The sequence below is a fragment of the Lepidothrix coronata genome, unplaced genomic scaffold (genome assembly GCF_001604755.1).
Source record: "Lepidothrix coronata isolate B3197 unplaced genomic scaffold, Lepidothrix_coronata-1.0 Scaffold45, whole genome shotgun sequence".
Taxonomy (NCBI): Eukaryota; Metazoa; Chordata; class Aves; order Passeriformes; family Pipridae; genus Lepidothrix; species Lepidothrix coronata.
Genome location: NW_016690225.1, coordinates 5642056 through 5667972, shown reverse-complemented (window position 1 = coordinate 5667972; position 25917 = coordinate 5642056). Strand labels below are relative to the sequence as shown.

At 37.1% G+C, this 25917-nt stretch overlaps 1 protein-coding gene across 9 annotated transcripts in view; it reads left to right on the top strand.

Annotated features, from left to right (window-relative positions):
• Positions 1-25917, top strand: part of LOC108497133 (dystonin-like) — a 216625-nt gene that overhangs the window by 79036 nt on the left and 111672 nt on the right. For 5 of the 9 annotated variants that reach the window (XM_017814507.1, XM_017814509.1, XM_017814506.1 and 2 more), the window contains exons 29-39: positions 1054-1216; positions 1905-1988; positions 2079-2186; positions 2909-3007; positions 14105-14239; positions 16565-16653; positions 17264-17399; positions 18489-24074; positions 24290-24436; positions 25209-25424; positions 25613-25759. In XM_017814507.1, the coding sequence (XP_017669996.1) occupies positions 1054-1216; positions 1905-1988; positions 2079-2186; positions 2909-3007; positions 14105-14239; positions 16565-16653; positions 17264-17399; positions 18489-24074; positions 24290-24436; positions 25209-25424; positions 25613-25759 (6910 nt within the window). Of the gene's footprint in view, positions 1-1053; positions 1217-1904; positions 1989-2078; positions 2187-2908; positions 3008-4472; positions 6072-14104; positions 14240-16564; positions 16654-17263; positions 17400-18488; positions 24075-24289; positions 24437-25208; positions 25425-25612; positions 25760-25917 lie in introns of all 9 variants that reach the window. The other 4 variants (XM_017814501.1, XM_017814500.1, XM_017814502.1 and 1 more) reach the window with 2 other exon arrangements.

Here is a 25917-nt window from a genome sequence, read left to right as displayed (position 1 = left end):
TGTAAACAAGACAGACTGTGGTAGTTGCAGCACGGAGCTGTAAAGAGGCTGCTTTCTGCAAATGTTATCTCTGCTGCTTCCTACCAGCTTAACACTGATGATCATTATACAAAAAATATGTACAAATATTGGCTGCAGTTACCATGATCCTTTCTCTTTTTCATGGTTATTAGCTTTAAAACATGCTTAAGTATGAAACCTGAGTAATACAATTTCCTTTGCTTGCTCTTTTTGGTATCTTGAGAACAACACTAGAGCGATTCCAAGTATTCGTTCCTAGTCAAACTGTAAAAAGTTGTGTAATAAGTATGTTTATTCTGTAGTGTTGAGTGGTCATATTTATATGATCTTTTAAGTAGAATCTTAGAGTTGGAAGGGAGCCACAATGATCGAGTGTAACTCCTGGCTCTGCACAGAGGAACTGCCAAAATCACACCATGATAATGTGTAACAGTATAAGGATCATGAAAGAAGAAGTCAGTATTTCTATCAGTATGAAAATGAATTTGAAAAAATACACAGAACTCTCTTTACAGGTCAAAACCATGATTTAAAAATGGCTGTACAGGATTGATTACTTTTGCACATTAACAGTCTTCAGTTTTAGTGTAATTCTCTTGTTTTGTGGGCACAAAGTGTATGTTACTGCTACTTAACTCCAGCACAGAACACTTCTTCTTGTCCCATAGGTCACATTTGAAATACTCTCACTTCTTGTAACAGAATTGATTGCTGTTGCAGAGCCCTCCCTCTTCCTTATGGTTTCCTGTGCTCATTGAGTTTCAAGCAGATGAGCACACTAATAAGGGATATATGCAGAGCTTCTTCTGTAGTAGGATCTTTCCTGGATGTCCTTTATGACAAATGAAAAGGCTTCATGAAGCTGGGAGTCTTGGTGTTTGAGAAGTGAATTTGCTGTTTATTGAGTTTTATTTTAGTATGTTTAAAGTGTGAGTTGTAGCAGAGTTAAGGCATTCAAACCCTTTAAAGTTGCATTTTTTGTCTTTAATAATCATCTTCTCCCCCTTTACCTATCTTCTAAAATAAAATCAGGTTGCGTGACTTAGAAGGTATTAATAAATCTCTGAAGTATTATAAAGATACTTACAATTCTTTGGACACTTGGATTCAACAAGTAGAAGATACTCAGCGAAAGATTCAAGAAATACATCCTGAAAATAGCAAAGCATTGGCTAAACAGTTGAACCAACATAAGGTATGAAAGGGATGTCCTTGTGGAAAAGCACTGCTGTAATGATCAAAGAATTATAATATCAGTTTAACCCAGTGATGTCAGTCTTGTTTATTATGAGGTGCTTGTATCCATCAGCTCTTACTGTAAAATGCCAAGTAATCATGAGATTATATGATTTTATGTTTATAATGCAGCCATGGGTATATCACTGATGATTGTAATTTTATAGACCAGATTGTTTGGTCATCAAATCTGCAAAGATCAAAACCTTAAAAATTGTGGACTCTTCTTATCACATAATTTTGTATTCAGTACTGCTCTTGGTATTTATGGATGTAGAAATATTTTCATGGAAGCAGACCTAAACTTAACAGCTGTCTCCTGCAAGAAGGAAATGCAACTTCAATAAGAGACAAAATAACAAATTATATACATGAAATAGTGTATTCCTGATTTTGGTTTAAGTTCACTCACCACCCATTAAAGCTGGCAGGTTTTTTCACTTCTTTTGTACCATAAATCTGATGAAGCTCAGGCTTGAGCATAATTACTTGTACACGCATGGATAGGAGCATATTAAATGTTTGATAAACTAGATGTTAGATGAGCATCTACTTATGTTAGATGATGCCAGATAAAGTAAAAAAGTTAATTATAATAGTAATAAAAATAACTTTTTAAGATAAAAATGTAGATTCATATTTTACAGATGCTGGTTTCTGAGATTGAAATGAAACAAAGCAAAATAGATGAATGCCAGAAGTATTCAGAGCAATACTCAGCTGCTGTGAAGGTAACAAATAACATTACACTTGTAATCCTATTGTTTTAGTGTCAGTATCATGTGGGATGCCAATCATTTAGAGTATTTTCTCTTTTACAGGACTATGAGTTACAGACCATGACCTATAGAGCTATGGTTGACTCCCAACAAAAATCTCCAGTGAAGCGCCGAAGAATACAAAGCTCATCAGACTTCATTATTCAAGAGGTAAATGGATTTCTTGTGACAGGAAAATGTGAGTCTTTGCTTAAAACAGTGTAAACACAAGAGTAGGTTTTTGGATTTATTAATTATTAAATAGGATAACCCAAGCAAGATTATTTTTTTCTCTATACGTGATATGATAAATATTCTCTTGGTCATTGTGCTGTATTTAGGCAACAAGGCTGTATATTGCAGTTGATGAACAAAAGTAATCCAAATAATAAAAAGCTGTATGAGAATTTTACCTCAGGAAAACCATTCATTACTACCTCTGGGCTGGACCTTGATCACAGTAAACAGGGTCAGTGTTCATCTTGACTGAGGTAAAACTTACCAGATCTGGATGTTTTGGCAGATTCCAAAGCAAATTAGCCTCATTTGGGTGGGAAAGATAAATCTGCCTCTCTGATAACTGTAAGAGAGAGGAATAGTGACCAGCACTGCTTGCCCCTCTTATAAGGGGCAGTTTTGACTGTGAAGTCAAAACACTGTCTTCTATTTCTTCTCTTTATGGATCTCCTCATAGATCCTTAGGATTTATTAGTGCAAGTGGACCCTGTTGATGGCATTAAACTTTAGAATCAAACTTAGGACTTTGGATTCCACAATCAGAATTTTGAGATGAGAATTGGGATAGGTTCTAGATTAGTGTTTATCACTTATTTTGAGGTTAATTGGAGTGTTTTCCTTTGTCATACCTCTCCCCCTCCTTTGTTTCTCTATAGTTCATGGATTTACGGACTCGTTATACTGCCTTGGTGACCTTGATGACCCAATACATTAAGTTTGCAGGTGACTCTTTGAAAAGACTGGAGGAGGAAGAGGTAGGTCCTTTCCTGTCAGTCAACCAAGCAAATAGAACATCTAGGCAAACAAACAGCAATATACCTGTTGGAATGATTCACAAAACTAAAATTTGTTATGTAGTGCACATTATACAGGAATGTAGCTCCATACCATCCATACATGTTGCCAGTTCCTCCAGCTAAAAGGATCATGTGATTCACTAAATTCTGATGGAGACATAGTTACATACATTCAATTTTAATACTTTAATATATTAGGGCTTGATCTTTTGTATAAATGCAGACATTAAGATGAGGACAAACTTACTGTGCCTGCACTGTTGATATCCTGTGTAGGCCTCTAAATATTCCATAGTATGCATTCTGGTCCACTTAACAACATGTAAGGAAGTTCTTTAAACAGGGAGGTATGATGCCCTCTTAATTAATTTCTGAAATGTCTTTGACATTTTCAGATACTTTTTTCCATTTGTCCTTCTACCACATTGTTTCCTTGGGGTCAAACAGCATTTTATTTATACTTCATGTTGAATCTTATTAACAAGAGTAGGTTACTGAAGTTAGAGTATTCAAAATACATGTTTCCTGGAGAGTCAACCTTCCAAATAATTGAGAAAAAATACTTCTGAATTCTTCATTTTCTTTTGAAATCTTTCTTTCTGGAAGAGATTATATATAGTCATTCTTTAAGGACTACATTATTTTAGTATAAACTTTATAAATTGGATTAAATTGAAGAACACTATCATATGGGTATAAATTTTAATGTTATTGTTACAGGAAAAAAACAGAGTTCTATAATTCTGGTGCTGGCTTTGTCTTTATTGGCTTTTCTTGCTATTAAGTTACCTCTGAACCAACTGTAACACTAACAGCGTTGCATCTTTGTGCATCAAGTGGTGGAGCAAACTGATGGAAATATATAATATTTGTTGATAAGTAACCATCATAACTGAAGATTTAGTATGACTTATAAAGTTAATGTCATCAAAGATAAAAAGTCAAACAAAGAACAAGGATCAGGAAACCTGTGAATGTCAATAGGCTTCATGTTCTTCAAGAACAAATGGAATTTCTCAAAACGTTTTGAGTTTCAGTCTGCTCTGAGTCTCCAGCACTGCTTTTTTGGAAATCCAATACTCCCCATCTTCCCTCCTCATCCACTCCCTGGCAGCTTTCTAAATTTTTGGTAGCTTGTTTGAAGATAACTTAAGCAGGTTTCCAGTCTCAAAATAATATGATGGGCTTTTTCTTTGCAATCAGAGTAGCAAATCAGAAAAATAATAATCCTTTTCAAAGGAGGAATGATATTTTTTTTTTCTTTTGGGATCATACTTCTGAAGTCTGTGATTGTTCCAAGATTTTCTTTCATGCCAATCTTCTTTCCTAACTCTCAGTATTGGCATTAAGAATGCACAGAATAAGGAAAAAATAAGATGCTTTCTGTGATATCTCAATTTAATCCATATGCTGTCATGCTCAGAGTTTACCAGAAGAGAGTGAACTCCAGCAACCTGTGAAGTCAGCTGAAGTCTTTCAACGTTTGGATGGCAATGAAGCTGTTGAATTGAGAGAGGAAAATAAACCTAATGAATGCACGATGGATGTGAAATATTTGCAAAAAGATAACTCTTCCAGTAAACCTGAACACACAGAAAATAAATTGGAATTTGACAGAAGAAAATTAAATGTAGACAGATATGATAAAATCAAAATTGATAGAATATTAAAGCAACTTTTAAATTTCAGTGGTCAAGAAAGTAGCATTAGTGGCAACAGAGACAATAAGCTACATAGAGAGCAGGAGAGTTTAAGGGGTTTTGGTAATCAAAGTAAAGAAGAAAAAAATGGCAGAAAAGATTTTTTTGTTTCATCTCAGGTCCGTGTGAGTGTGAATAATGATCCTGGTGAAATGTTAAATGAGAAAATTGTTAATGGAGAGAGATGGAAAACAGAGGGAATATCAAAGAAGTTGCCTGGAGTGGAAATTATACACAAAACCACAGGAAAAAAGAATTCAAGAAAGGCAGGGAGTGATGGTTCAACAAAGGAAGAATGTGAGTTGCAATCAGAAACTAATTTTGAGCTAACAATGAAGAAAGCTGAAGTCACTCCAGAAGCTGGAAAGCATGCCCTTGGTATCAGCCCTCACAAACAGCAACATTTTTCACCTCATTTTGAATGTCAGCATAAAGAACGTTGCCTTACAGAAAGCAATAGCCACAATACTTTAAACTCTGAAGACAGAGAGTTTCAAGTGTGTTATGAAAAAGGTGATTCTCTTTCAGGTGCAAGGGATGCAACATCTTTAGAGAAAGTTGCATCCTCTTTCAGAGAGCTAACAGTGCACAGTGGAAGTGAAAAAACAAAGTTAAATTTGCAATCTATGAGCAATCCAGATGTTTATTGTAATGTTGAAACAGATACTGTCAAACTGCAGAGAGAATCTCTGGATAAAAGTTATTTCCTAGTAAAAAACAAAATCCTAGAAAAATCAAATTTAAATCCAAATGAAGCCAAGAGTACAATGCAAGAAATTTCAGCTGTTTCTTCAGGAAATATTTCAGAGACCCATTATGCAGAAAAAGTCTCTGAATCTTATCCATTAGATTTTGAAGTGTCACCAGTGCAGAATGATCGAAGTTTAGGTACAGAATTGTTAGGAAATGCTGGTGATTTAAATGCAGATTTTAGCCTCTCAAAAATTATTTCTGGAGAAGAGGATTATTTTCCATTATCAGAACATGGATTAACAAAAAAGCTTTTGAGTCAAAATGAGAAACTAAGTGTGAAGAAAATATCAGAGGGCAACATTTATGGTTTGGGCAACATAAATATAAGTGGGAAGAAGCAGAGTGGAGAAGACAGGTTAGAAGAGGGTCAGAAATGTAAAAATTTATTGCTAGTTGCAGAAATGATCGGTAGAGATGAGGGTCATAGCACAAATGTACCCAGAAAAAACACTAAGCTCCAGAAGACGTTTTGGGAAAAATTAGGGGAAAAAACCTCATTTGAAAAAAAAGAAAAGCAAAAAAAAAGAGACAAAGATAATGAAGAGAAAAGAAGCACAACTATTATTAAGGTACCAGAGTTTTTATGCAATGCAAATGAAACAGTTAATCTAAGAATGATTCTAAATCAATCCAAATCAACATTTGAATCTCAAAATATGTCAAGTGATTTAAGGTTGATTGAACGTAATTTAAACAATGAATATGCGAATTATGTATCAATTACTGTGCATTTTGAGATGCTTAATTTTAAAATTCTTAGACATTTATTTTTATATTTATTTTGTGTTACTATTTGCCATCCTTTTCTCCACCCAGCTGATGCTCAGCCATGTTGATTAGCAAAAATGAAATGTAAGAAGATATAGGTTGTGACTGTATCTGTATTTTTAGTTCTTCTTTTTCAAGCATAATAGATTAGATTTTGTGTCTATGGGAGCATAAGAGATCTGATAACAAATCAATTTAAACATTTTGTTTCCATTGGGGGCTGTTCAAAATTTTAATGCAGAGATATATGGGGACGAACTGAGGAAGCTGCCTTTGCATTAGCCTTTTAGGAAATGTTTCATATATCATGTGAAGAATCAAGTAAATGTGGCAAATTTTAACTAACCTGACATTTTGTTTGTTTGAAAATGTTGCTATAATTACCCCTCATGCCCTGTTTTTATGATCATAGGAATATAGAGGGGTTCTTACCTCATGTTAGCTCATATTTGGTATCTTAACACCATAATAGTGCTAATAAGGACAAGGTATGTATCGCTTCAACCATATTATTACTGGTGATTGCACATCTTGCTTGTAAGACTTGCCCTGGATCTGCTGATATACGGAGACTACTAGCCAACTAGTTTTCACTAGGATTTTCCTAATTGCCATTGCCATGTTTATACTTCTGTGCTTACAATGCAGAGCAGCTGTGCTCTTACCAGTCCCCTGCTGCACCAGTGGAGGCATTGGGACTGTGGAGCACACTATGGATCAGAGACATGCTGGGGTTTATATACTTCTCTTTCTAGACTGTTGCACTGTTTCTGTTCTTGGAGGGGAGTTCAGAACGTGTGTGTTATTTTTGCTTGCAAGCCCTAGTCCTTCGTCCAGTTTCTGCTGAACTGATCCACAAATGGTAGACCACTTTTCTTCTAAAGGATTCTTGCACACTCTGTTTGGCTTACTGTTTGCTCTGCCTATTTGTTTGGAGAGAAAGCCTATGTGAGCTGTTTGGCATTGCTTACTGCTAAGAGGCATCTGACTGAAATGAGAGCCTTCAGGACCTCTTTGCTTTGTGAATGTCTTTGTCAAGGGTTTCATATTTGGCTAATGGTAACTTCTTGAAGCCTTCACGAGAAGGTGATGGTGGTGGGAACTGCTCATCCTGCTTTCTGGACATACCTTATATATGAGTAAGTATTTTCCCTTCTGCTTTTCGAAGAGCCTAATATGTTTCCTATGTTGCATTACAAAAAGTACATTCCAACTTATCTTTACTCTTTTACAGATTTTAAAGAACAAGGAAGTGTCAGCACGTCAGGCATATTCAGATCTAATGGCACAGCAAAGTAACACAATTGATGAGAATAAAAAACTCATAGGAAAGGTAAAAACACTTGAGGAGATGTTGGAGAATATGAAGAAGCAAAAAATCCAAGTGGAACAGGAGCTCCCTAAAGTGAGGGAAGCTGCAGAAAAAGAGCGGAAGAAGCAGCAAAAGGACATGGAAGAAATCTGTCTTCAGAAGACCAGGGCTGAGCAAGAGGCAAAGCAGTGTCGTATAGATCTAGAGAGCATGGAGAAAGAGAAAGCAGATGCAGAGCAGGAGCTGGAGTGTGTAAGGCAGTTCATTTTTCAGGCAGAGACTCAAAGAAGTGTACTGGAGGAAAACCTCCGTGCTTTTCGAAATCAAATAGAAGAAAGTACCTTTACCAGAAGAAACTTGGAAGAGCTTCTAAGAAGAAAAGATACTAATCTTTATGATTTAGAGGAACAAAAAAAAACCTTAATGCAGGAGTTGAAGAAAAAAACAGATGGAGAGGAGAAACTTATGAAGCTCATCAAGCAAATGGAACAAGATCTTGAATTTAAAGGGAACCTATCAGAAATAAAGCTGCAAGAAAGAGAAAAAACTGAAGCTAGAAGGAAAGTTCTTGAAGGAAGATACTCTGTAACTAGGGAAACCTCCCTGCCAACTTTCACTGCTGGGCAGGGCAGTCAGTGTAGGACTGACTCTGAAATTACAAGTTTCCAGAAGAAACTAGAAGCCAAAAAAGTAGAAGAACTTAAACAGAAGATAGATGACTTAACCCTTGCTAACAAAAAAGCTGATAAAACTATTAAAGACCTGAAATATGAACTGAATGAAATTGAACTTCAAAAATCATCAACAGAAGAAAAGTCTCGTTTATTAAAAGAAAAACTAGATAAAGTCAATAGTGAACTTAAATGCCTAAAAATTAGGTTGGAGGAAAAAGACCAAGTAGAGCAGGGGTATTTGCAACAGTTGAAAGAACTGGACAGGCAGCTACAGAGAGCCACAGGTAAAGCTGAAGAGGTGATGCAAGAAGCTATGGATCTTAAGAAAATTAAGATGAACTATCAGGAGGAGCTGAAATCTGTTCAACAAGAGAAGACACAGCTAAAAAGAGAAGTAGAGGAATTAACCAGATCACAGACAAAAACTGAAATCACTATCAAACATTTAAATTCACAAATCAGTTCTCTTCAAAAAGAGAAACTGGCAGCTGAACACAGAACACAGTCATGCAAAGGAGAAGCAAATAATCTTCAAGACCAATATAAGAAAATTAAGGAACAGTTGCTTCAAAAAACAAAAGTAGAGAAAGAAAACCAGCAGGAAATTCAGATGCTTAAGAATGAATTAGCCAAAAGCAATCAGTTGTCAGAAACATTGAAACGACAGATAGAGGACCTTAATAAATGGAATACTGAAACAAAACTACTGATGAAGCAAATTCAATCTGAATCAGAGAAGATGGCTTTGGAAAAACAAAATATTCAGAGGAAAAACGAGGCATTAAAAGCCCTAGCAGATGGTTTCAAAGAACAATTGCACACAACAAATGAACAATTGCACAAGCAAACAATAATTGAACAAGAATTCATGTGTAAAATTAAAGGTCTAGAAGTTGATCTAGCAAAAACAAAAGACCTAGCTAGTGAATATAAACAAAAGTGTGATAAACAAAGTGCTTCCACCTTAACCATTAACCAGGAGGTTAAAAATTTAAATGCTCAAATGAATGCTCTGGCCATGGAAAAGAGAGTGAGTGAGCAGAAGATTCAACTACAACAAACTCATATACAAGACTTAAGTAGCAAATTAAAAAAATTGCAGGATGAGCTCCATCAGAAGACTCTGGACGAACAGATGGCACGCAAGAAGATGATTCTGTTTCAGGAAGAATCCATTAAGTTTAAACACTCTGCAGAGGAATTTAGGAAAAAAGTTGAAAAATTACTAGAATCCCATAGCATCACAGAAAAGGACATTTCTGGCATAAAACTAGAATGTGTTGCTCTTCAGCAGGAAAAGCATATGGCTGAGGAAAACATCATGTTGTACAAGAGGCAAATGGAAGATCTGCAAGAAAGGCTTAAAAAATGTCATGAACAACTACAGCAAGGGAAGCAGGCTGAAATGGACTATCACCAGAAGTGCAGGAAACTTGAGGAAGAATTGGAAGTGCAGAAGCGCACAGTTGAGAGCTTGAAACAGAAAATGGATCTGCAGGTCAGGGAGAGTGAACACAGGTTTCTTTTGTTACAGAATGAAGTTCAGCAAAGTAATAAGCTCCAAGATTCTGGATTTAAATTGAGCTGTGAGAGAAGAGGGAATGATTTCAATTACCCGAGTGATGCTGCAGCTAAAGAATTTGAACAGCTTCCTCCACATACAAAACCAAGCTCACCTTTCTTAAGGCAGAAACAGGAGAGATCAGGTTTTAAATCTGATCAAATAGAAGAAAATACATTATACATGAGTGCTGATGATAAAATACCAAGAGAGGTGCAGTTCCAGATGTCAACCATAAACCAATCATTAGAAGATTCAAGCTCACAGTCTTTTACAGAGTTTGTTTCACAAATGAGTACACAGTTCCACATAACTTTTGATAAAGCAAGCCAAATATCTGGAACCACTGAAAAGGACACATTGAGAAACAGGAACCTACACAGTTCCAGACAAACTATTAGACATGGAGAAGACACAAACCATGAATTAGGAGTGGTAAAACTGCATCCCTTGGAGGTACACACTACATTTTGTGAGGATTTGCCTTCCTAGTCTGCTCTTTATTATAGTCTGTTTGTTTGTTTTTAGTTATACTTTATCACTACTCTCTCTAATGTTTCTTATGTTCCTACCTTGGTGAAGGGAACCCCTTCATTCTTACGCAACACAAAAAGCTTTTCATTAGACCTCAGTACCAGATTCTTTAATATCTAAGAAACATTATTTTAAAGTTTGCGTTGGAAATAGAAATTCACATACACCATTGTATCATTATTGGTCAAAATAAGCTTTGATTAACAGTAGTGGGTTCACATAGTAGCAACAACAGTTCTTGATGCTTAGTCTAGTCATATTCCTGTTATTGAATAAATATTTAAAATGGCAAATGCACTTTAAAACTCTAACTATCTGTGTTTCTTTTCTCTCTAATGCTAGTAACAGTTCTCCTTTCTGACTTGCATTCAAGTTCTCCCTTTGATTTCTCTGGTGGTGGATTTAGGAGTGAATTACATACAGAACAGTCTGAAGTTGTATTTCTCACTGTGTCAAAAAATTCCTATTTACAGATAGTGAAGAACAAGCACTATGACATGCATGTTGAACTCACAACATTAAACCAAGAAAATGACAAGACGTTTGGTAATGAAGAGAGAATGTTTGAGGAATACAAAACATCCGAAGGGTTTAGGAAAGAAGACTTTGCAAAGATGAGCTCTTTCTTAGGGGAAGAGATTTTGAGAACTGTTGATGATGCTACTCAGCAGGAATATTTTACAGAGGAGTATGATGCTATTAAATTTGAAGGTCTCCGACATGATGTAACTGCCAGACAGTTGATCGAAGTTAAACTTTTAGACAGGCTGACAGCTGAGCAGCTTATTTCAGGGCAGAAAACTACTGATGAGATTCAGAAAACTCTTGAAAAATTTTTAACTAAACCTACAGCTATAGCTGGGCTGTACCTTGAATCCAGCAAAGAGATACTCTCTTTTGCTTTAGCAGCAAAGAGAAGAATCATAGGAAAAGCACTGGCATTAGCATTTTTAGAGGCCCAAGCAGCTACTGGTTTCATCATTGATCCCACAACAGGTCAGAAATTCTCTGTTGATGATTCGGTTGTTAGAGGGCTTGCAGATAGTGAATTCAAGAGTAGACTGCTTGAGGCAGAGAAAGCTGTTTTGGGCTATTGCTGTTCTGGGAAAGTGCTCTCTGTGTTTCAGGCTGTGGAAGCTAGACTTTTAGAGAGACAAAAAGGTAAAAATATCCTTGAGGCTCAAATTGCAAGTGGGGGGGTAATTGATCCTGTAAGAAGTGTTCGCGTACCTCCAGAAACTGCCGTGCATCTTGGCTTGCTTAATAACACAATTTTAAAATTTTTGCATGAACCTTCTAGTAATGCAAAATGTTTTTACAATCCAAATAACAGGAAAGCTATGTACTACTGTGATTTGCTGAAAATGTGTTTATTCAGTGTAAGCAGTAAATGCTTTCTGCTTCCAGCTGGTGAAAGGAAAATAAGCAGCCCATCAGCAGAGAAAAGTCATAAAACTTCTGTAGTAGATGTCAACACAGGAGCCGAAATGACATCATACGAGGCTTATAAAAAGAAATGTATTGATAAAGCTACATATCTTGAGCTTTCGAAACAGGAATTTGATTGGAAGGAGTCTACGTGTTTTGACTCTGATGGGAATTCTTTTCTTTTGCTTACAGATCTTAAAACTGGCGTACAGTTTAATATTGAGGAAACCTTAAATCAAGGTAGAATTGACAGAGCATCAGTTGATAAATATAAGGAGGGCTTAATCACAGTTAATGAGTTTGGTGATATTTTAGTTAGCAGTTCACAGCCAAATAAAGATTTAAACAGTCCTATTGCAGGGTTCTGGCTTTCTGAAACCAACGAAAGAATTCCAGTCTTGAAAGCCTCACGTAAAAACTTGGTAGACAGAGTTACTGCCCTTCGATGTCTTGAAGCTCAGGTTAGTACAGGAGGTATAATTGATCCATTTACTGGGAAAAAGTACAGTGTTTCAGAAGCTTTGCAAAGGGAGTTAATTGATGATGCTTGTGCCAAGCAAATCCAGCAGTGTGAGCTGATCTTTACTGGGATCATTCATCCTGTAAGGAACACTGTTATGTCAGCTGTTGAAGCTGTGCATTCAAATGCCATAGACAAAGAAATGGGCATGCGCTGCCTGGAGTATCAGTACTTGACTGGTGGATTGATAGATCCAAAGTCTCATTCCAGGTTAACAATGGAAGATGCAATTAAGAGTGGTATTATTGATGCTGTCACAGCTACAAAGATGAAGGGTGAAAAATTGCATGCTAAAGTTTTAACATGCCCCAAAACTAAGAAGAAGATAACCTATAAAGAAGCTTTAGAGAGAGCTGTTTTTGATTGCCACACTGGACTGCGGTTGTTAGAAGCAACTCAGCCCATGAAAACAGGAATTTCCAGTCTTTACTATAATTCATAGTGGACAAAAGATATTAGTACTCATTTTGGGCCCTGCTTTAAAACCCATTCAAGTTAAGGAAATATGGTGGCCTTTGTGGACAATCATAAATGTTTTCTAGCATAATAATGAATTGCTGTAAAACTAATTGTTACAAACCACTTATTAATATAAACCAGTGAAACTGGAATTAGATATTACTTATTGCAAAACTGAAATTTATAGACCGGCAGATTCATAATTTCAGAATGCAATCTATGTGTTCAGTCTTTCCCTGAAGGCCTTCTCTGACATTTCCTACATACAGGTAGTGTGAATGAGAAATTATACTCAAGTTGGTGAAGTTAACATTAGTGCAAGGTGGGTAGATTTAGGTGAGACAAGGATCATATCCTTACAATAAAGATTGAAAGAGATTGCCCATTTTGCGAATGAACACAGTGCAGTATTTCATGTGACCTGTTACTTAATTTAATATTACAAATCAGTTTGTAGATATCATTTATTTTACAAAAGTGGCAATAAAATATACAAGGATTAAATCTGCAGTGCAGTAAACACACATGCATAAGTACTTTTTCTCACACTGGTATTTCATTAATTTCATTGGGCTACTTACACTATAAAGTTGTAAGTTTTTCTCTCACTCCAGGTAACTTTTTTCTTTAGAAATGTTTTCATGCTCTAATAGGCAAATGAATTACTATTGCATATCAAATAAAAAAAGTCCACTGAAATAAAACGCTTTTATTTTTACTTGTGATACATGGAAGGGCTTAAGCATATTTTCTCAGTATTGATAAATGTCCACCTACTAACAGGTTGTACTTATGTGAAAAGGAATATGTTTTTCTGTGCAGAAAAAAATTAAATGTCTCAGTATTTTACTGTTATTGTTCCTGTTTCTGTAGACATAAAGGAAATGTATTCTTCCAATTGTAATTTAGTAATCCATGTGCATAGATTGCAAAATACTGTTATCCCATGCTGGCTGTACATATCCACACCTGAGGGTAATGCAAAGGCAGCAATTCAAAGATAATTTATATGCAGGTTTTTTTAGATTTTCATTTGCTGAGTAATGGCTGGATAGCTATGCTTTTTCCTTTTATCAATAATTTTATAATGATTGTATGTGTGTATGAATAAGCACCTTTATCACAATTACAAATCATTTGAGGTATTATTTTCTTAATATCTATGTGACATTTTTGTTCCTACATCAAAGTGTCATAGTAATGCATGTGGTGATAAATAAAAAGAAATCATTTTATGTTTATGTGATAATAATGGCATTATGGTAGAGTTGTGTTTGTATGGATGTTAATGTTACATATTTCAACAATTTACTTTTACGTTTCTTACAATTCGTGGCGCTCCTCAGAAATCAATGGAAGAGGAAAAGAAGGAACATGTTGAGAAAGCTGGGGATTTACTAAAATGGGTATCAAACCTCAGCAAGACACTCAGCAAAGAAGAAGGAGAAAAGGCTGAAAAGACAGACTTGCCTAAGCAGCAGGTACACAGATGTCTTTTTAGGTTTTTGCCAAAATATTCCATAAATAATTTTTTTCTTGCAAATCTCCATCCACATTTTCCTCAAGGTGTAATTTCACATTTGGTTGTGAGTGGAGGGCTGGGTATGTGAACATCAATGTTTAGGGACACAAGCATGTTAGGAAGAAGTTCACACTGCTTTTTACAGATCTAGTGTATGATGTATTCTGACACTGCAGAATATCAGTTTAGAGAAACTGGACACTGCACACCATAACTCAGCCTTTGTAGAGGGTCAGTGCATCTTGGCAGATTGGCGCTTTGGGCACCAGGAAGGAGGAAGCTGCTAGGACGGTCTTGAAAGCCAGGTTTCTATTTATTTGCTTTTGAAAAGATATTCAGATGGGTCTTCTAAAGGAATAGTAAAAACTGCTGTCCTAGGAAGTACAGCAGCTGTTGGCTGAGGCTTTTATTATCGCACTACAGGCTGCTGGAGTGGCGCATCTTGAAGCCTTTGTATTTATTTAACAGGTACATTGTCACTGTGTACAGTTGTAACTTAGACCATAAATTTCCATCTGTGAAGTTTCCTATAATTTTTAGGAGCTCCCCTCCTAGGCTTGTCCCACGAAATAGCTTAATGACACCTAAAAAGATTTCAGTTGGTGAAGGTCTGCCTGTGTAGTGAGCAGCACAGGCACAGAGTGGTGTCTTATCCACATACCTCAGTATAGGACCTGATGTGTGGTCCTCCACACATGATTTTGGCCCTCTTTGCAGCCTGTTCCTGTGTTTTTATTTTGATGACCCATGCAGGTGGTGGTTAGACACACTGGAACAGCGTGTGTGTAAATCAAACTTGCTATTGGGCAGGTCAGCCAATCTGCAGTCCTGATGGCCACCAGACCCAGCACACTGCTTGTTCATAGAGAAGCAGTGCAAGCTCTGAGTTTGTGCCTATATATTTAGGACGAAGTAAGCTTGTATTTATTTGAGCATACTGATTGTTAACTTTCTAGTAGTTAGGATCAGGATTTGGAAAAACATTCAGTGCTGCTCCTTTTCTGCCCTTGTTAATGATAATGCTGCAAACCTTTGTCAGTGTTGAGCCAGTGCTCAATCCTTAGGGCATCTCAGTTTACAACACTACCTGTGGGTGTGATTTCCCCTGTCCAGCCTGAGCCCTCAGTGAATAACCTGTGAATTAGCTGCCTTGGCTTCCTCCGTGACATGCTCCCTTGCTGTGGAAGATGGGCATTTGCTGAGAGTGTTTGCTTCTCTTGTGAAACAACCTATTGAGGTAGCAGCAGCGAAAGTGGTGATTTGATAGCTGAAATACATTATGGTTGCTGTGGGGTGTAGCCATGTTCTGGGAGGAGAAGCTGGTACCAATGGTGACAGGGTGCACACAGCAGCCGCAGCAACACTAGTTTCCTGAGTAAAGTGGAGCTTGTGACCCCACTGGCTACCTCAGCCTGCTCTCATCACGTTCTTGTGTAGTGCATACAGTGCTTCTCTTGGTTCCTGTACAAGCAGCACAAGTGGTGAGATCGTGGCCTGCTCGTGGTGACTGCAAAGTGAGACTTTTCAGGCCCTTTAACACAATGCAGTCAAGGACAGAACTGGTTGAGTCCAGGCCCAGGTGAATGCAGGGCCCAAGCACCTTGCCGAAGTTCTCTTAGCATCTCCATTGAACGTATCTCCAGCTTGCAGACTTACCTTTGATAATTTGCCTTTATTTATCCAAAATGACTGCAGGGAGTTTCTCAGAAAAATTAAAAGATTAAATTCCCACAGCTTCCCCTGCCACAATGAGTGCTTTAGTGGGGATGACAGAACTGATAGTGGGGAGAATATTAATAAATAAATAATTAATCGCATTTGTCTCTGATGTTTTATTTCATGAAGGCTTGTGGTCTTCTGATACATTTTTAAAAAAGATATGTTAAAAAAGATATGTTATCTTTCATTTTGGTGAGCAACTTCTTGAACGTGACCATTGTACACATACCTTTATAAAGCTGTTTTAAAATGTGCCAACTATAAGTGATTTTAAATGATTGGTTAATTTTCATACAAATAACATTTTAAAATAAATTCTATTTGTTTTGCTTGATAGTCTTCTAATACAAACAGCTTACTAAATGAAAAGGCACAGCACAATGACTTATCCATATGTAAATGATACAGTTACATAATAAATAATATTGCTCTAAGGATAGCTAGTATTTAAAAAAAATCCAACTCTTACATTATTGAGATTAGTTCCAGATAAAAATACTATGTTGTTTGTTTGTTTTATTTATGTACATAGTTAAGTCTTGAACACAGTTTGCTTCTTTTTCAGATTTCCCTGCATGAAATGTCAACCAAGAAAGAACAAATAGCTGAAGCTCTGCAGACTACTCAGTCATTTTTAGCTAAGCACAGTGATAAGTATGCCATTTTTTATTTTTCAAATAATATAAATGAATTGAATCAATACATACTGTTTGGTTAAAAATAAATCCTGTCCTCGTATTACAGTTCCAGTTGCATTTCATGTGCAAGTATGTGAGTTTGGGAGTTTTTTGCCTTCCTGTTTGATGAAGCTTGGTGCAGTTTTGTCAATTTCAAGAACTTGGCTTGTTTTATATAACTCTGGTCGGCTTAAAAATATTAGATATTTGAATTTTTATTTGGAGTCAAAATAATTTACAAATTCATAACAAATTACTACTTGAACTATATGTCACAAGGTTGTTTCATCTGTGTCTGAAAAAAAACTGTTTAAGATATTAAATTGCTGAAATATCTCATGACTGCTTGCTAGTTTTGTTACCTGTCTTTGAGAATCAGTAGACAAAGGGACATGCAAAGGTTAAATGCTTCTTTTCCTGATTAACTACAAGCAGTTTGTAGCTTTCTTGACCATCTCCATAATTAGGCTGTATTTTTTCCAGATTACTTGTACCAATTTCTGCCCCACTTTTTAAAGTAAAGGTAGGTAGATCACTCCCAATAGGTTATGAATTACCCAAAGAGATCCTTTCTTTTTTCATAATAGAATGACCGATGAAGAAAGACATGAAATGGAAAAGCAAGTCAGATCTCTCCAGGAGAGCTACAGCTTGTTATCCAATGAAGCTTTAAAGCAGCTGCAGGAAGCGCAGTATCTGAGTGATGAAAAGATGGAAGAAAAGGTAACAAAATAGAAACTTAGATTTCAGTCTCTCTTGAGTTTTACTGCATGGTTTTTGAACCCCACATGATCAGCAAAAGAAGAAGCTGCAACTAACAGTGTGTGGAAGAAACTTGAGATTTAGTTGACTGAAGGTGTTATGTATTTTCCGTAAAATACTGTGTGTGACCTCACCTGTGCATATGAATTCTACTCATCAGACTTCTTTTGTGAAGAGTCTTAATAATGTGTGCCTTGCATGAAGAAAGATAAACAAATCATTCATCTCTTAACTCTTCTCTTAAAAGCCATTCTTTGACTGCTAAATAAACCTGCGTTTCTGCTGCAAAAATGACACCATAAAATAACATGATAATCTCTCCCATATATCATTCAGAAATGTCCTAGACGAGATCTACTTTCAGTTTTTCTTAAAATTTTTCTACATTTGAAAATGGGAACACATAACATGATTAGCTCTGAGGCACTACAAATACATTTGTTGATGGATATTAGTTTTAAATATGGAGTTCTCAAAAATTATCTTGCAAAGGAGTGTTCTCATATACATATACAGGCAGTGTCTGTGTAATGAGTTCAGATAATGTTGCGGAACTGACTTCATGCTTTTCATGCAAACTAAATGCAATATTTGGTGCTAGAGTATCTGATTCCATATTGTTGAGCGTATATACAGAAGTGCTGTATGCTGTAAACATGAATAGCATGGTTGTGTTGAATCACATACTGTTTCCAAATATTCTAACCTTTCACAAGACATTTATAGCATGAAAATTTGCCTTTCAGGTATATGTTCTATTTGCTCACTCTGCGATCATATCTTCTATTATCTTTCACTAACCCTATGTATGTATGCAAAGCATAGGTTTTCAATTCACAGATGCATGTTGATTTTAAATCTTTTATCACATCGTGTGCTATTGAGTGACTGACATAGATCACTTGCGCATTTGAGCTGCTAACATTCACAGCATTTCTCCAGGCCTGGTAAGTACATGTTTTTCTGCTTATCATGCATTCAAAATCAAATGAAAATTTAAAATATATAGTCCAAAAATATTGATATATTCTCTTTTATATTCCTTTCTAGGTGAATAAAGTCATTGCTGGTGTCATTGATCAAACTACTGGAGAAGTCTTTTCAGTCTTTCAGTCTATTTTAAGAGGTTTTCTTGACTATGACACTGGAATTAGATTGCTCGAGAGCCAGCTGATTTTTTCTGGAATCATTTCTCCAGAATTAGGAGTGTGTTATGATTTGGAAGAAGCTAAAGCTCATGCCTTAATTGATGAGCAGATTCTATTGCAGTTGCAGGAATTAAGTAATGCAAAAAAGCTTATTTCAGAATCATCATTATCAAATATTCCAGTTGTTTCAGTTTTAGAACAAGGTCTAATTTCAGAACCTTTGGCTATTAAAATTCTTGAGAATCAGCTTTCAAGTGGGTATTTGATTTTGCCATCTACTGGAGATAAGCTGACTTTTCAGAGTGCTTTCCAGAGAAACTTGATTTCTCCAACATTATATGCAAAACTCCTGGAAAGACAAGACACATGTAAAGATCTCATAGACCCCAACTGTGCTGAGAAAATTTCCCTTGAACAGATGATTCATAGAAGCATAATACATGAAGAAACAGGGTTAAGACTCCTACCTGTGAAACCACAGGAAAAAGGTAGAATTGTGTTCAAATGTGGAAGGAGGATAACTATTTTGAGGGCAGCTCATGAAGGGCTCATTGATCGGGAAACAATGTTCAGGATGCTGGGTGCTCAGTTAATGTCTGGAGGTATCATTGACCCTGACTTAGGGAAACGAATGACTGTGGAAGAGGCCATGAGACAAGGGGTGATAGATCAGGACACTGCTTGCGGGATCCTCACACATCAGGTTCAGACGGGTGGAATCCTTTGTCAAAATTCAGGACAACGGTTGACTGTTGATGAAGCTGTACAATGCAACTTAATATCATCTACCAGTGCCCTGCTGGTATTGGAAGCACAGAAGGGCTTTGTGGGATTAATTTGGCCTCACACTGGTGAAATATTCCCTGTATCAACTTCTTTGCACCAAGATATGATAACAAATGAGCTGGCATTCAAAATACTGAATGATAGAAAGAAAATAGCTGCACTTTACATTCCAGAAACTTGTGAAATAATCAGTCTTGACAAGGCTGCAGAATCAGGGATCATAGATAGCAATACTGTATCTGTTTTGACCAATGTGACTTTACCAGATAAAATGCCCAATGTAGAAGAATTAAAGTCCCCTTGTAAAAATGCTGCAAAATGGTTATCAACGTATGAATTTCTCCAATCTGTATTTCATGACTGTGAGGAGGAACATGAAGATTGTGGCACAGACGACCCTGTATGTCATAATTTAGATCAAGCTAAGAATCTATTCATATCTTACCTGATGGTAAATAGTTATATGGATGCAAACACTGGAGGAAGACTTTTGTTATATGATGGACAACTGCAAGAAGCAATCAATATGTTGCTGGAAGGTGATGGTGCTGCATACAGTGCTGGTGTGTCAGAAATGGAGTTAAGTAACAAATATGTAAGCTCGAAAGGAATTAACCTAAAGTCAGCAGACAGTGTTCAGGGTGACCTTTCGGGTGTTGAGAATGCTTCTAAAAGCAGGAAATTAAATCAGTTTGGTGATTTGGGGAATTACATACCTTCGCAAGAAGATCTCCATGAGTGCGGACCAGATGTTTGCAATGCTATTGACACTGAGCAATCAGAATATACACAGGAGATGCTGTTAACTCTCCCTGCAGAACTCAGAAATGTAGTAAGTAACGCTCAAAATTCCATGAACAGAAATGCACTCAGAGGTTTTTTGGAGGTTTCTAAGTGGACAGAACTGTATAAGCATAACAATCAGCAGGCAAATTCAGGAAGTATTGAGGGGTATCTTCCAAATGACTTCAATCCAAATCTTATTTCAGAAACAGGGAAGGAAGCGATTTATATGGGTGACAGTCTGGGTAATGAAAACAGGAGTGATAAAAGCCTACAAAATTCCTTGAATGTGGATGATTTGTCAGATAAGAAAACCTGGAGAGAGCTGGAAAGGTGCACAGAATACAGGCCTCACATATTGCAAGCTGACAGTAGCAGAATGGTGTTGGATAACAGTAAGAAAGACGATTTTCAGAGAAGTCTTTGTTCATCCATCAGTGCAGACACTGTATATAGACTTCCAGAAGAATTTGTTAGTCAGTGTGGTGACACACTACAGTTCGAAGACAATGGATACAGTGAGCAACCTCTACAGGAATATGCTGATGTACCTAACAGACCATCCCTAGAGGGCTATCTTTATATACATAGAAGGCCGTCATTGGAGGATTGTATTGATTTTCAGAATAAACTGTGTCTAGAAGACAGCAGAGACGTGCACCACAGGCCTTTGTTGGGTGGTGATACTCTTATACACGATGGACCAGCTATGGGGGACAGTAACAGCACTGCACAAGGGCTGACAGTAGAAGAAAGTGATCTTACATTCCACAGGTTAGTGCCATGTTACACTAGTTCTGACTCGTCAGTAGATGGGAGTGATGGCATTCCACAGCTTGAAAGTACCTGCTTGCAGCAAGAGTGCGGTGAGGGAGCCTCTGAAGATGACAGCTCTCAGTTTGATGAGGATGACGATGACGCCTATGAAACACCTCAGGCTGATGATGACGACAGTGATGTCTATAATACTCCTCAAATTGATGATGATGATTCCTCTGACACTTCTCAAGGTGATAAGGGGTTTGATACCTTGAAATTGGGGGATGATGATACACCAGAGCCAGAACTGGCTGGAAGATCAGTTCCATTAGTTTTTCTGGAGGAGAGAGGTGGTCTAATAGCCCTAAGAGAAGAGACCACCTCTTTTCAAGAACTTGGAGCTAATGCTAAAGAGAATGTCCATGTATACGAGAAAAGGCAACCTGAGAGCATAAATACAGCTTCTCCAAGTGCCAAAGCCATGGGAAGAATCCCTAAGGAGGAAAGGGAAAGAAAAGGGAGTTTTGGAGAGAAGGAGCAAGAGTTACCAGTTACTGTGGAGAGTGAAGGAAGAAAAGAGGGAGGCATAAGTTCTTTACAGGAGATGTATGAAGCAGATGTACAAGACAGAAATGAGCAAGTTGAAATGAAAGCAGAAAGTGATTCTTATGAGGATGAATCTGAAGGTACACAGGAGGGGGAAGATTCTGAGGAGGATTATGATAGTTATGATGACTCTGACACTGATTCTGACAGTGAAGATGAAATGGATATTTTTAATTCACATCATCAGTGTGTAGATAAAGGTGACCACCTGTTAATTTCCTTAGGAGATGTAGAAAGAAGCAATGAACGTAATCAGAATATTGATGACTGTTGCTATTCTTTAGGCCACAAGACAGGATATACTTCGCAATTCCAGTCTAACCAGGAAAATGGAAATCTATCTTCAGGAAAATGTGAATCAATGTCACATGTTTCTGAGGAAAGATATGTTGATATTTCATGTACAAGCGAAGAAGACAGACAGCAGGAAACAGAAGATGAATATGGGACTTATGTCAAAAATAAACACATGTCACAAGATACTACTGAGCCTATTCAGTTGGAAAATACCCTTGGCACTAAATGGGCGTTCTCTACAAGTGAAGGAAATAATGAAACACGGCTTAAGGTTCCAGGTTCTCAGCTTCTTGATGGTATTGTGAAATCTGATGTCAGTGTAACAGCCTACCTGATAACAAAGCAAGCTACTGATAATGATGAAAGTACTTGGTCAAATTTGCTTCTCTCAGAATGCTTTACTGATAGCATGAATAAAGACAACAGTAGCATGCCAATGTTGGATTCAAATCATGGGCAAAGACAGAAAGAAGCAGTAGTTGCAGAGGAAAAAGTATTAAATTATATGGAACAACTAACGGAAAGTTCATCCCAAATGGACAATAAATTTCCTATAGATATGTGTTATGTGAATGATGATAATGATAGCTCACTTAGGGACCCAGTAGATCCAGTCACCAGTTGGAAGCATGGTCAAATAGGAAGAGGTTTCGAAATTCTTTCAGAAAGTAAAAATAGAGAAAATATTACAGAGGAATGTGATATCATGGGACTAAGTAAAAGTCCCATTCAGATGGAAAGCCTTGGGGAAATATTTGATGCATCAGTAATTAAAGCTGATAGAGAAACTTCTGTTGTGAGTAAAGAAAAAGTAACTGTTGATCAAGCTTTCTTTGACATTGGAGTTGCGAGATCAGATGAATTTAGGAGAGATGCTAACGTTCCTCCTTCTTTAAAACAATATACAAAAGGCATAAAAGAAGGTGGCCATTCAGAACTGGATAAAACTGAATTCTCCTGTTTTGAGGACACAGAAAGAGAGAAAAAAGGTATAGAGATTGAAAAAGATTTTATGCTAAATACAGAAGAAATGCATTCAAGTGAATTTAACGCTTACTCTTTTCCCCCAAGGGATACAGTGAAACCAAAGGAAATTAGCATAACTAAAGAAACAGGGAGAGTTATCTGTCAAAATACTGCCAATGTTCTTAAAGACTCTTCAGAACACAGAAGCAGCAATGACAGTGAAATTTCCCCCATAAAACCAGATGCTTTAGGAAGTATCGAGGATGCCAGAGAATCAGGGGATGGAAGTGAAGTGCTATCTTCTGGGAGACTTACCCATACCACTGATGTTTCTTCTGCAATTCCGAGTAGCATAGGAGCTGACTTGAATTATGGTGCCCAGAAAGAATATGAGATGCTGAAAAACAAAAAGGGAGAAAATTTCATGGCCAGTGAGACTTTCTCCCTTGGAAATGGTTTCAAAAACCAAATGTCCATGGAGTCATTGCAAAAGGAAACGGGACCCTGCAAAGATTTTCAAGTAAAGGAAGGTATTTCACGATCACCAGAAATATCTGACACACTAATGGAAGACTTACAGAATATATTACAAAGGAAATTGAAAATGGGATGTGCTTACTGCAAGCAGGAAGCTGAACATTTAAGTTACTCTGATACCAAAACTTTAATGCAAAATTTACTCACTATGGTTAGAAGCACCCAGCTTGTGAGTGAAAAGTCTAGTGGGTCAAATCTCAAGCAAACAAGCAGTTCTGGTAGAACTGCATTAATGTTTACCACGCCGCGTACAGAGCCCAAGGACAGTGATGCTCCTTCATTGCTTTGGCCTGATTATAGAAGTCCTGATCTTCTTCATGATATTCTGAAGCAGGAATCCTGCAAGCAAAAGATGACTGATGTAGATAAAAGGAGGAATGAAACAGACGTGAAAGCTCCTGTTCCTAAGCTGACTATTTCTGAACTTCTGGAGATTTTTCAAATCTCACCTGGAGATGAAAGTACAAGCAAATTAGAGGAGATGATAAGTGGTTTGCTTATGACCTCACAGGTTGCTGGTACCACCACAGAACATGAGGATAAAGGAAAAGTAGGTGGACTTTGTACTCTTTTATCAACAGAACAATCAGAGTTTGGATCAGAAATTACTAAAGAGAAAACATTGGCAGATAATGCAACTGTTGCTTGGAAAAGTGACCAGGAGCATGGGAAGACAGACAGCCCATCCAAAGGCTTTACTGAGTCTGTTTTCAAAACAAAAGAAGCAGTCCTGGAAGATGCCCACACTAGCATGGTGAGTAACAACAGCTGATATGTTCTCAGTGTCCTATATTAAAGGAATTGCATGAATCCTTCCAAATACTGGAGAAAATAATTGAACTGGAAAAATGGTTGAAAAATTAAATGATAAATTTAAAATTAATCATCATAAACCCAAGGACTTTTATTGCTAATTTTCAATTCTGTCAGTTTGGAAAACCTTCTCTTATTTTTAAAACTCATTTTCAGTTTGATGGAATACAGCAATGTTTAACGTTAATAGAGAAAATACAAGGACATTTGGCAGTGCTTCAAGATATGAAAAGCCACCTAGATAACCAGCAGCCTGTTAGTAACAACCTGGAAATACTAAGAAATGAACTGAAACAGCTAGAGGTAAGTAAAGTGTTCTTTATGCTTGTACTTCAGTAATGGGTGCTAGGAATAGCCCTTAGATTAAACAAAGAGAGACTTAAAATGTAATTAATGTCATGGCTAGGCTTCGCGAACGAAGATTTGGGAAGGCTCTATCCACATTTGCTACAGGCGCACTGGTGGCTTATGAGGCCAATACGTGACAGACATATCCGATTGCAAAAGGCACAGCAGAAAGACTCCTTAGATGGTGTATTCTGCAATACACGGTTCTTTCTGCGCTGCCTTTTTTCCTCGAGAGTGATCCTGCGTGTGTTCTCGAAGGAGACAGCTGCGTTATAGATGGTGTGTCTCCAGGCCTCCCGATTTGAGGCCAGAGTAGACCAGTTATGGTGATCAATATGGCCAAGGCTGAGATGTTGTTTCAGGGAGTCCTTGTATCTTTTCTTCGGGGCTCCTCTCATGCGGCAGCCAGTGGCAAGTTCACCATAGAGCAGGATCTTAGGGAGGCGGTGGTCCTTCATCCTGGAGACGTGCCCTGCCCATCGCAGCTGCGTTCTCAGTAACATGGCCTCAATACTTGTGACAGCTGCTTGCTCTAGAACAGATGTATTGGTCACATAATCTGACCAGTGGATGTTTAAGATTGAACGGAGGCAGCGTTGATGGAAGCGCTCTAGGAGACGTAGATGGTGGCGGTAGATGACCCATGATTCGGAATGTAATTAATGTAATGCAGATTAAAATGTCTTTCTTAGTAACTTAATCCATTCTATATATATTCTTTTCATAGTCATTTGAATCAGGACTGGCTACGTTTGCAATTGTCCTAAAAAAGGACATGAAGTCAACGGAAGAATTCTTAAAGTTTTGTAACAGGGATATTCCAGAAGAGAAACTTAAAGAGCTAAAGATAAGCTATGACTATTTACAGGAAGCATTTTTGGTGGTCTGTGATACATCTTCGAAACGAGCAAAACAAGTACTCTATGCTGTTGACTCAGAAATGGTATGTTTTTATCAATGTATGTTTTTACCTTGGTTTTCTTCAAGGTAATTGGGCTAAAATGAAGGAATTTGGTTTTGCTTTCTTTTGTTTCATCTTAGTATAAAAATACATGTATGATTCAATTCAATATGGTAGAAAGTGTGACTAGACTCCCGGAGCACAAATAAATATACAACTTCCCTTTCCAGTCTAAGCTTGGAATATTACACCAGCAACTTTTAAGTAAACTGCAGAGATTTTCAGACTGGATCACAGAGAACAGTAAAATAATTAATGACTTCACCATGAATACTAATGATATAGAAGAGATGAAGAGAAGCTTACAGCTATTTAAAGTAAGTATTCTTTATGGCAGGTGTTGGTGCTTCTGATAAATATTGCTCCTCACTATGAATTATTAGCTAGGTTTTGTATTCAGGCTCATTAATCTTTATCACTTAAACAGATGGCTAGAAGTAATTACTTAAGAAACAACTACTTGATAATCCAGTAA